Genomic DNA, 12,167 nt, shown 5'->3' with positions numbered 1-12,167 from the left:
TGAATGAGTTATTACAAATGTATTCAGTGAATGTTTTTATGTAAATGTATATACATTTGAAAAACGCCTGACTGATTCTGACTGACTGAGGCTTACTGAGGAAGTGCTTATGGGATGCTCTTACGGGCAGTTGGCTTTAGTGTTTTCAATGAGAGCTATACAGTGGCTCGCTAGATACAAGGGCAAACTCATTCAAAGACGTGTTGAAGACAAAAGGCTTCTGAATAACACATGGGCTGTAGCATGGTGAGAAAAAATAAAGTGATGTCCACACAGAAAAAGCCCACTGCATGGATTTGAATTAAACTCAAATCTGCTTCGCTCTATGAAGGTCGTACTAGAGCTGATGTAGGATAACATTTCAGAAGAGCACACTTCTTCTGTCCACCATTCAACTACCGGGGTCCTCTGTGCCGACAGGTCGCGGGGAGCTGACTGGGAAAAGAAGAGGAGGCGGCGTGTGCTCATGATCGATAACTCTTTGTGTCATTGTGCGAATGTGCAGCCGATCAAGTGCTTCTGTTCAACAGATGTGGAGTATCTGATGCTTGTTGTGTCGGCCATTCAGGCTACCTAGGGAATTTACAGCAGTCATTTAGATTCTCCCTCAAGCCATCACCGACGGTGCATCGCTGGCCAATCAGAATCCATGCTACGAGACTGTTTTGACCACAAAGACGTGGTCAAAAGCTCCACATTTTGTCTCTGCAAGCACATCAGACTACAAGCACACCAACTACCACCTCCGTAAGACGATCAAGCCAGGAAAACGCAAGTACAGGAACATAGTTGAAACACAAATCAATAATACCTGGAGCAAGTCGCATGGGACTAAACACTATAGCAGACTTCTGAGGGAAAACTAGCACACCATAATCCACGGCATCTCTTTGCAAACTTAACACCTATGCTTAATTCGACACAGTAAACACTTGGAGAGTGGACATTGTGCCAACATCACAGTGCAATCCCCGGCCATGTCATCAAATCATGTGCAGCCCTGCTGGCTGAAGAGAACATCTTCAACCTTTGCCTCTGTTGGGGATGGGGAGTTCATATGGACAAAACAGTGAAGAAGGCATACTAGTGTCTCTTCTTTCCCAGGAGACTGAAGAGGTCAGGCATGAGCCCCCACACATCTTCAGATCTTTTTACAGCTGTGTTATTGAGAGCATCCTCCACCGGATGTATCACCACCAGGTACGACAACAGTACCGCCTACAAGCGCAAAAAATCTGTCGAGAGTGGTGCGATGGATGTAGGGCCCTATGATTTCCGTGTTATCGGAATCGCAGAGGGAATCGCGGAATTGGCCAATAAAAACGGAATCTAATGTTAAACGCGGAATATCGCGGAAATTGACATAATGTGACTGAAATGCTGTCATCGTGAGGAGAAGGAACGTTTGTCTGGAGAAATGTTCCGGGGAACGCTCATTCGTGGCACCACCCGTGCATCTCCTCACAAACACTCACCCGGTCAGGGTCTCCCCCAGTGCGTGTTGCTTGTTTATTTACTTTATATACACTTTTTTTTTCTAAACCGCGGAACAAGTGCGCTGCGCCCGCATGTAACCGGCGAGCGCCCCCTTGTCCAGGTGCCGATTGAAACTCAAGTCACACCATCAAATACGCCATTATTACGGTTATATTTTTATTGTCAATAAAGATGTTATATTTAGGAATGCGCCGATAATTCGGCGGACGAGCCACGGCGAGTAAACTGTGGAATATCGCCTGTTAAATGCTGGAAAGTCTCTGCGCAAAAGTGAAACTTATGAACTCCCCACGACTTTCACTTCACAGCAGAGAACATTCTCTCTCTTTGACCAGTTAACTAAAGACATCGGCTCATCTGATGCATCTTTTATTCCCTTAATTGCAGAGTTGTAGGGGTAATATTGCGTGTAGAGAAACGATCCAGTCGGATACGGAGAAGCGGACGGCGCAGGAGAGGGAGAACAGTACAGCGCAGGGGCGGTGCGCAGAAATCCGTCTGCACCAGATGAGGGGGCACTACCACTTTTTTATTTATGTTAATTATTTTACTTTTAAATGTGACCAGCATTGCATGGCTTGTTTTAAGATTCACCGGCATTTACTTAATTAGGATTTAACTTAAGTGAAAACAATTGAACAATTGAGAAGTTAGTGGATTCAAGAAGAATTTCAGTGGACATTTTATTCACTGACACAAAAAGCACACATTCTATGGTGGTAAAGTAAGTTTAAAAGGTAAAAAAATAGAATAAAAAAAAAGTTAAACGGAAAAAATGGAATTCTAAAAAATTAAAACCGAAAAAACGGAATTTGGAAAAAAATAAAACGGAATTTGGAAAAAAATAAAACGGATTTCATAGGGCCCTATGGATGCTCTCAAAGGATAATTGGAGGTGAGCTTCCCTCCCTCCTAGTTATCTACAGGAAGCAATGCCTGAGGAAAGCAGGGGAATTCATCAGACGTATGGGGCCCAAGATCAGTCGGTAAATTTAACAAAAAAAAAAGAAAAACTCCAGAGACTTTTTCCCTTTCCTTCACTAAGCAGCGACATGTCTGCTGACTCGGCCCAAAGAAGAAATACCGTGTGTGAAGGCACTGGAGTATTTTCAGTCTGTGCTTAGTTTTCCATAACTCAATGCAAGTACTATAAATTTTAACAAATCTGCACTCATATATGCAGCAGTATTGAGCTCTCCTTGAAGAAATTATTAAAGGTCAATGATGTTCCGTGCCATCGCCATGCCAGCAGAGCTCTACTCTACACCTGTAGAGTTTTTTTCCTGCGGGGCATGTTGTGTTAACGTCAGTCCACCAGTTTGCCAGCGGGTATGTTTACTCCCTCACCTGTCACCAACAAAAAGGCACGAGTGTGACCTAGATACATTCAAGCGCTGCACCAGCAGCCAGTCCAGCTCCCTGCACCAAGAAAACCAATCACAGACTCGAGTCCAGACTCTGGCTTCAGTGCCAAAGCCAATCATTTCAGCTGCAAGACAGCTACTCACTGAATCTCCTCTACTTTCATTATACTGAGCCTGAGGAGAGACTGTGAAGGGAGGACAGAGAAAGAAAGAAAAGAGAGGGAAAAGGAAGGAGAGGAGAGTCAAATTAAAAGACTCCCATAGCCCCACACTCCAAACACATATTTAATTCAGTGATTGATTTGTTCATTAAAATACATCCCAAACCTAATTATTCCATCAATAATCCAAAAACCTAATGAAAAAAAGAAGAAAAAAAAACAGTTCTATATGTGTGTATGTGTGTGTGTATGAGAGTGTGAAGGGGACAGAGAAAGTTTCAGTTAGTGAGCGATAAAGTAAGACAGCAAGAGACAGAAAGAGGGAGAACGGCAGGAAGCAGGTCATTTTTTATAAACGGAATAAAACACACACAAACACACAGGTGAGTGCAGCTAAGGACACTGCATTGACTTGCATTCATTTGGTCCGCTTTAACAAAGCATTTCTACCACATCAACATTATCCTCACCACAATTCAATTTAACCATGTTCAAGATGTGAGGTTGAGGTTCCGCCTCATTAGGACCAGCTTTTGGTCTCAATGAGGACTACTGGGCCTGACAAGGTCACTGTTTATGCCGGAAAAAGCGCTAAATACAAGTACGCACGCACACACACACAAAGTGTATGTGTGGCCTGACATGGGCGATGTATCAAGAGATGTCGGGAAAGGTTTGACCTCTGTTGACCCCCGGGCACATGGCCGCCATGGAAACAGAGAAAAAAGAGCAGCTCTGTTAAAGGAAAGAAGTGGAGGGAAGGGAAACTGGGGTAAAGGGAGGGAGGAGGAAAATGACCATTAAGAAAAGAAAAGTGTCTGTGAGAAAGAGGAAACGTGTGGGAGAGGAAATAATGTAAAGAACAGGTGCGGAAAGAAAATTATTTTACAATGGGAAATGAAAAAAGTTGGTGAAAAGGGGGATAGAGAAAGATTGAGAATAAATTAAAAAACCATTCACACGGATCGAAAGAGACCCACATGTCCTGCTTTACGTCAGTAAGTCCATGTTTGTGTGTGTGTGTGTGTGTGTGTGTGTGTGTGTGTGTGTGTGGCAGTAAGAGTGGGGCAGCCCTGAGTGTAGCTTTAGATTAATGGGGGCCATTATCTCAATGCCCAAAACACTCAGTGATGAAGAGTCACTGCCATGGCGACAGGCCTCGGCCAATCAATTTGCAGCACAGCGGTCAACTGCCCGGGTCAGAGCCCACATACGGCTGCTGTTTATGCTGTTGCCGCGGCGAGGACTGGCAAAGTCCCCTCCCACAGACACCGTGGTGAAAGTGGGACACACACCTGGTGGCTTTGCTTCAAATATATCCTAAATTCTAACCATTTAGTACAAAGATTTGGCAACAGAAAATAGACTTTTGTGTGTGTCTCCATCCACTTCTGGTAAGATTTAAAGTCCAGGGGCCTCGTTTATAAAACTGTCCATAGGTAATCACAGGTAATCATAGGTAATTCATTCGTCTGCCATGTGAGTCAAAGTTTCACATGAAGTTCCTGTGAACGACCGCATGTTTCCGGTCAACTTTGTTTTTTATCGATCCCAGATTTTACGCAGAAAGTGGGGTACACCTTCTTTTATGCATACACAAGCTTTGAAAATGAGGCCCGAGGTCAGCACACTAATAAGAAATATAAGACGGTGACGTTCCATTAATCCATTCTTCACTCATTGCACTGTTTTTAAAGATACAATATGTTGTATCCTGCGTTAGGATATTCAAAAACAACAAGACTAATGATGCATATGATGTTACGCAGTGTATAAACATCTTCAAATCCATATAAATCCACATTTCCATTCAAGGTAATGGACCGTTTCATTTTAGTCGCATTATATTGACGTAATCTGCTTTAAGGTCTCTGATGTAACCTCAGGGACAAACAACGGGAAGTTCCCATGATTCCTTGCTGCTTCTAACGTCATCGAACCAAAACACATACTGCAACTATAATACACATACAAACAGGCTGATGAAAACCGTATCTGAAATCATGGGCCATTTCTGAATCCACTGTCGTGTATATAAAGTGAAGAAGCACCTTCAAGGATCAAGTTTCCTTGTTCAAGGTTATCTTTAGTCCTCTACAATGGGGACTTTGTTATGCAGCAGGGGTTCACATGAAGCCAGAATACAAAAGGACAACAACAACAACAACAGTAAATCACTTAACTAGAACAAGGAAATGGAAATTAATACCAAGTACAAATATGCAAGAGTGCAAGTGCACTCAGCATGTCAACAGCACTTGGGATGAAAGACATGGGGTCTCCTTGTAGGCCGAGGAGACGTCCTGCAATGACAGCTTTTGAGTGGACATTTTGTGGACAATTGTGACAAGTTTACTTTTGCCTGCTGGTGGAAAATGAATCATTTATACACCAGCATTGACAAACACAGAGCCCAAGTTGAAAACACCATCAGGTGGGTGCTTATCTAAATCCAAACCACAAGAAAGTTGTCCTTTGACTTTAATTTTACCACTGATCATTACTTAAAGCTGAGCAAGGTAATATTACACACTGTCGTTCAAAGGTTTAGTGCGCTTACTAGTGAATAACAAGCAGAACAACACTTTACAGTCAACACATAGCTTAGCATAACAGACGTCCGCATGACATGATATTGTTTCCTTCCGATGTCGTCTTTGTGAGAGGAAATTCTAATCTTCAACCAACTTTAAGAAGATTAATTAACAGCCATAATCTACGACAACACACAAGCTAGGCACCTTTCAAGGTTCACCAGAACTAGATGTATCAGACCGAGGGAGCTGTAACATCGTTCTCTTCTTCTTTGGTAGGAATGCGCCCCATTCCCTGCGTACAGACTTGCACCGCCACCCGATGGTGAAGTCAGATACTACAGGACCCTGACGTGGAAGTATATCAGGGCCTTTACTGTTCAGATGTTCTCCTCGGATCTTCAACAAAATCCTTCAACTTGACTCATCACTGACTCCAGAAGTTCCATCATTGATAATCAAAAATCTACCAGCTGATAGATGTGCTGTGACAAACCACGTTGCATTTGAAGGAAGTCGCTGCAGAACATTGCTCCAATCTTATCATATTAATTTAATCTCTCAGCAGCTCCTGCAGCTCTGATTGCAGATGCTTGTACTTGTACGTTTCTGAACATATCCTGCCCGTTATTTTCATGTGAATGGTGCAACATTTTGTCTTCATAAGAATGATTGTGTTGGACATTACCAGGCCCCTGGCACACCTTATTATACTTTCCATAACAATTGTGTTTGCATTCTTCCATTCACTCTGCGATGATGGGGAGGTTTCTGTTGTCTCGCTTATGAATAGAAGACTTTGGAGAGCAGTTATCAACAGCAAAGTAATGGTGTTTACTTGCGTTTGACTCAGAGTGATGATCGCAGGTAGCGGAGGAGGGTTTGTCTGTTTACAGTCTGATGTGACGAAAAATGATCAAATTACAGAGGCATTCATCACTTTGTTTTCATGATAAAACAACATGAAAGCTTGTCTGGAGGAGACCAGACTCCTTCAGGTATCTATATATATGATAAACAAATCTTAGGAATATGATGCATTGTTGTGGATTAGGATACACTTACACAAATAGACAAATATATAGATCATAAAGTTAAGAAAATACTTTAAATTTCCACCATTTCTGGTAATGTATAATATTTCAGTAAATTCATGGTAAATCACTGCATATCTACAACCATTTGTGTATTTGTCAGATTCTGTCTTTTCACAGTAAGTGTTACAATATTTATGCCTTATATAGTGTGATTTAGTGTGTCATTTTCTGTATAAATACACAATTTAACTATAATTTCAACTTGGCAGTACCTCATTGTGTAACAATGGTGTAAGTTGTTGAAACTGTCTGTTAAACAGTTACAGTGTGTCCCCATGAGAGTTTAATTGTATTTTACACCATTATTAATCGATGACTAAATTAATGGCCAATTATTTTGATAATGGGTTAATTTGGTTGCAAGCTTTTTCATAATTAAAACAACATTTTTGATTGTTTTATCTTCTTAAATGTGAATATTTTCCTGGTTTATTTGCTCCACATAAAGAAATCGTTAAAACCAAATCGTTTTGGTTTGTGGACAAAAACAAGACATTTCCAGGTTCGACAAACACTGATAGACATTTTTTTTTTTACATTTTCTGATATTTTATGGACCAAATGATTAATCAAGAAAAATAAAAAAGATGACGAAAATAACCGTTAGTTGCAGCTCTACTTGTGATGAAGTGTAAATGTAAAGCTCAAGGCAGCCGCAAATACGCGACACAATAGCTACAAGAAAAGTCCTCGGTCTTTGATGCATTATTTCATGGCCTTTGGTTTCCTGTAAAGCTCTTTGCTCTTTTCATACCTTTTTCATCATCCTGTCATACATGCACTTTTATAAACAAATTCAAAAGCATGTGGTGAATATTCTCCCCCCTTTTTTTGCGAGGAAAATTGCGTGGCTTCGTTCCCCTGGAAGGACAAGTTTCCCTTCATTACCTTGAGAGCGTGAAAGATTGCTCAAAAGAGCACAGGAGCTCAGATGCTCAAAGACGCATTAATGTTCACCGAACAAACCGAAGAGACTATCTTTCTGTTTTTTTCTGGCTGATGTAAGGGAGAGGAACTAAGCTGCGTGGATCACAAACACGTGTGACTGAATGGACTCGCTGCTCAGAAACGAATGAAAACAAGACTCAGATGTTGCACATGCGATCATTAGGACGTGTCAGCTCAAGATATAAAACTTTACAGTCCCATGTGAGAGTTTAATGAGCATTAAGATAGCTTTTACTTATTAATGAGAAAGATGGAGGCATTATTGGAAAGGGCAAGTCTTTCTGAGGCTATTAAGAGACCCCATTGATCCCTCCAAGTCTAAGTCTCTAATTCACACAGGACCAAAAAGTATCAATCAAACAATCAGTCACAAGCAGAAGACATGTGAGTGAATTGCAGTTATTCCTATCAATCACAGCCAATTTACTGGATTGGACGTCAGAGTGAAGAGTGGTTCCAGGACAGTGGTGAATAATCCTCTTCCCCCCCTGCTCCTCCTCACTTACAGAACCGCCAAGAAACTGACACTTCCCCTCCTGCTGTCGCCACAGGTGAAATCGAATCCAATTAAGGCCAATAAGTACCTGCTTAAGTAACCTGCTCCTCAAGCTCTCGGGGATCATCCATCACAGGGGGGAACGGAAAGGGTTAAGGCTCAGCCACACTGAAGCCCTTGCCTATGAAAGTGACACTCTCATCACTGAATAAGACAATCAGAACAAGAGAATGTATCGTCTTTAACTGGGATCAAAACAAATCAATGCCAAGAGTCTGACTGATGAAAAGAATCCCTTACAAGAAGAAAATGATAGAGTGTGACGTTGTAAAGCTGATCTATTAGGGAAGAAAGATGGAATTGCAAATTTACCAACAGATATTGCAACTGCAATTTGATTTGTTATGTCTAATCTAGTTTCAGTGCAGTGAATGTTTTATTGCCAAGTAATCGTCAACATACGTGGAACATTCGTAAGATATTTAAGCTGTCATGGCTTTGATACCATAAACTCCTGATGCAAATTTATAACTTTTTTGTGTTTGTGTTTCATGAAGACATTGACAATAAAATGGCCTCCATTTTAAGGTCTTGTTTGTAAGAATTAGTGACCTCTAACGGTGAGACGACAAATTGCAACAAACCGAGGATGCTTCTACTTCCCCGTTCCCTTTTTCCAGTTGCTTCCACTTCAAAATGCATGCTTTTGGCCGGTTTGTCCTTTCAGGCTGCCGTAGAAACATAACAGCACAAGATGACGGCTATTGCCTGAAGTGCATAATGGTCTCTTTTAAGGCTGCAATTATACACACATACAAAGATAGCCAATAACATGTCAAAGATCAGTTTAACTTTATGAGCAATAAAGCATTAAAAGTGGTAAAATGTGTGTTTTTGTGGGTGAAAAAGAACTTGATTTACACCCGTGAAATTAAGCATATCTGGGGGAACAAATCCAGATAATCTGTCACCTACACTGAGCTGCATACAGCAAATGTTGGTTTTCCCACATGACATGCAAATGTCAAACCGTTTAGCAGCTCAGACTCAACAGATAGAGATCATTATGGGAACTAAAATGATCCTGCATGCTCTCATATCCATTTACCGGGATCAAATGAACACAACAACTGTCGAACAACATGGTTCGCAGTCCCTAGGGGCAGAGCTAACAAACTAATTATTGCATAATTTTGTGTGTAATTATGTGATTTCTTGTCAATTTAGCTGCCATCATCACAGAGGGGAAGACCCTTTATGGGAATTATACTTAGCTTTTTGACAAATGTAACTCAAAATGAGCTACCCTCAGCTCGTGGTCAGCACAATATACTGGATAAAAACCTCTTGATCAAGCTTTGTAATTGCCCAATTTGTCCTCATTTCTTTTATCTCATGCATTTACCAACAGCAAAGACCACATACTGTATATTCATAATGCTAATTAGCAAACTGATGAACTGAGACACCATCAACAAACCACAACTGATTAAAAAAGTATTCAACATAGTTTTTTTTTTGTTTTTTTTTAATGGCGTCATGCTGATACGGGGGGGAAACTTTTACTGCTACATCACAGCATATGTCTGCCTGCACAGCATGCACGGCACCAACAGCCCCGCAGCCTCCTGCCATCCTCTACTTATGACTCACACGAGTTCAATCACACCAGACCAGGCTGCCTGCCTTCATTTGCAAACAAAACACACATGTTATTTGTGTAAGCAAATGCACACACAATACGTTTCAAGTCGCGCTTGCTCCTCGGGGCGATCCAACGGGGCGCAGATTTTGTTTGAGTTGCAAATAATGGACTGTAATTAGTTCACTTTGCGTGTCGTCACTCGTTTCTTGAAGGAATAATGCGCCTCTGAGAGCAGAGTTCCAGCTTGACGACGTCACATTACCGGGAGGGGGGGTCGTGGAAATGATCAACGTGTCAAGCGCAAGGGTTAATTAAGATCAACGGGGGGGAAATTTTGAGTTATTTTTACAAGAGTTGCCAGCAACAGCCACAAAGAAGGCTCTGTATTTGTCCTGAAAATGATAGGCTTTCAAATATTCATCTGCTTCATTGTGAGAAAACAATTTGCATAATCTGTTGCGCTTCCCCCCTAAAGCCTGTATTTATAATAACACATTATGAACATGCATATAAAGCATTCTGTCGCATCTTAAATTCCATATAATCAGAGTTAAAATCATTTACACCAAGTCATTATTAGACAAAAGTGTGTCATAATGTGAATATATGTATAACCATTCATAAGAATGCAATAATATTAGTGTTATTTGCAATTTCCAACACTAAATTCGAAAATAAAAGCATGCGTATAGTGCATTTTTATGTTGTTCTATTTGGGTGAATCTTAAATCTTAAAGCAGACTTATAGTGAGTGCCTATAGTGACTTATAACTGACTTGTATTGAATTATATTTATCTACAGGGATTTCATTACTTCACTTAAAACGCCCGGTGGACACTTACAGTGATTTATAATCGCATTATATCACACAATAATGCATTGAAGCTATGGGGATCTTAATACTTTGCAAATCTTTGCCTTATAGGGTGTGATGAATTCACTCAAACACAAATAATATGTTAAGATGTAGGCAGGGTCCTGACATTAAGAAATTAAAAGTACGTACACAAAATGTGAAAAATTTAACTAATGCTGGTTATTAAGATTTATCACAGTGTTAGCCTTATTAAAGAACACCGAGTGTGTTACTTATATAAAGCTTGTTACAAACACCACTAAGCCTGCACGGCAAAAACCTGAGTATGGAAAGGTCACACAGATTTCAGACAGAAAAAGCAATTGAACCGATTATGAAACCCTTCTTCATATCCACAGCGTGGCAAATGCAGCGCCAGGATCAGCTCGGCCGTGTTGACTCACCTTGGCGATCTGGACACACCAGTTGAGCAGCAGCTGCGAGCCAATGTTGTCCTTGTGCTCGTGCACGTAGTCGAGGAGGCAGCCGTGTGGCATGAGCTGGGTCACCAGCTGGATGGTGGGGCTCAGGCAGACGCCCAGCAGGCGCACCAGGTGGGGGTGTTCCACGCTGGCCATGATCAGGGCCTCCTGGGTGAGATGGGGAGAGGAAAGACAAGAGAGGGACTAAGAAGGCTGTTGCAAGGCATGTGGACTTCCAGGGAGCTAAGATACATTGAAACAAAAGAAAATGGAAAAATGTTGCACAGTTTGATGCCTTATAAATACTGTACTTATGTCTGCTTTGGATCCTTGTTCAAAGTTGTAGCTTTCAGTAAGCATGATATATGAGCATTTCAGACGAGAGTTACATTAAAAAGTCAATGTCATTGAAGGGAACAGTTCAGGTTTTGTGTAAGTAAGGTTCATATTGACATAAGATCAGCTGTTTCCACCTGGAAACTAGAACTAGAGACGAGATGGAGTTTCTGGAGTCAGTGATGAGGAGTTGAGCTTTTATTGAAGACGGCTCAGATCTGACGAGAGTGGAGACGACGCCGAACATGAACAAAGAGATGTTAACAGTTGAGTCCTCTGTCATTCTGCCTGTGAATCCAAGAGTGATGGTATATCTATACCCCCCCCCCCCCCACCTCTCCTTTATCCCCTATTTTTCCTTTCACCCCAACCGGTCGAGGCAGATGGCTGCACATCTTTGAGTCTGATTCTGTCAGAGATTTCTTCCTGTGTGAATTGTTGGGTTTCTCTGCTCTGCATGATGTTGTCTATGTAAAGCTGAATTGAATTGAGAAAAGGGGGAGAGGGGAGAGACTGCTGATACCTAGAGACGACCTTGACTGCGTAGTTGTGTTATCGATCCTCTGCCCCAGTTAGGTTAGGTTCAACAAAGACACAATGAGGGACACTTTGTAGACAAATGATGGGTGCCAGGGTTACACAGAGGCCTTCGTGATTTGCCAGTTTCGTCTGGTCTATATTGAGTTATAAAGAAGTTCTTAAGAAGGCCGATTTATAACTTTCTCCCGCACCAAACTCCATAGAGAAAATCTGTGTATTTTAGCTGGCTTGGACATGGGAACCTCTGGTCTACTGCTGCTTTGTTTGGTA

At 41.4% G+C, this 12,167-nt stretch overlaps 1 protein-coding gene across 1 annotated transcript in view; it reads right to left on the bottom strand.

The window, feature by feature from the left end:
• Nucleotides 1-12,167, bottom strand: part of LOC310944722 (receptor tyrosine-protein kinase erbB-4-like) — a 277,925-nt gene that overhangs the window by 20,276 nt on the left and 245,482 nt on the right. The window contains exon 20 of the mRNA XM_083910530.1: nt 11,004-11,189. Within this exon, the coding sequence (XP_083766656.1) occupies nt 11,004-11,189 (186 nt within the window). The remainder of the gene's footprint in view (nt 1-11,003; nt 11,190-12,167) is intronic.

This window comes from Microchirus variegatus (genome assembly GCF_963457635.1).
Source record: "Microchirus variegatus genome assembly, chromosome: 1".
NCBI classification, from domain to species: domain Eukaryota; kingdom Metazoa; phylum Chordata; class Actinopteri; order Pleuronectiformes; family Soleidae; genus Microchirus; species Microchirus variegatus.
This window is presented reverse-complemented; position numbering and strand designations above follow the sequence as displayed.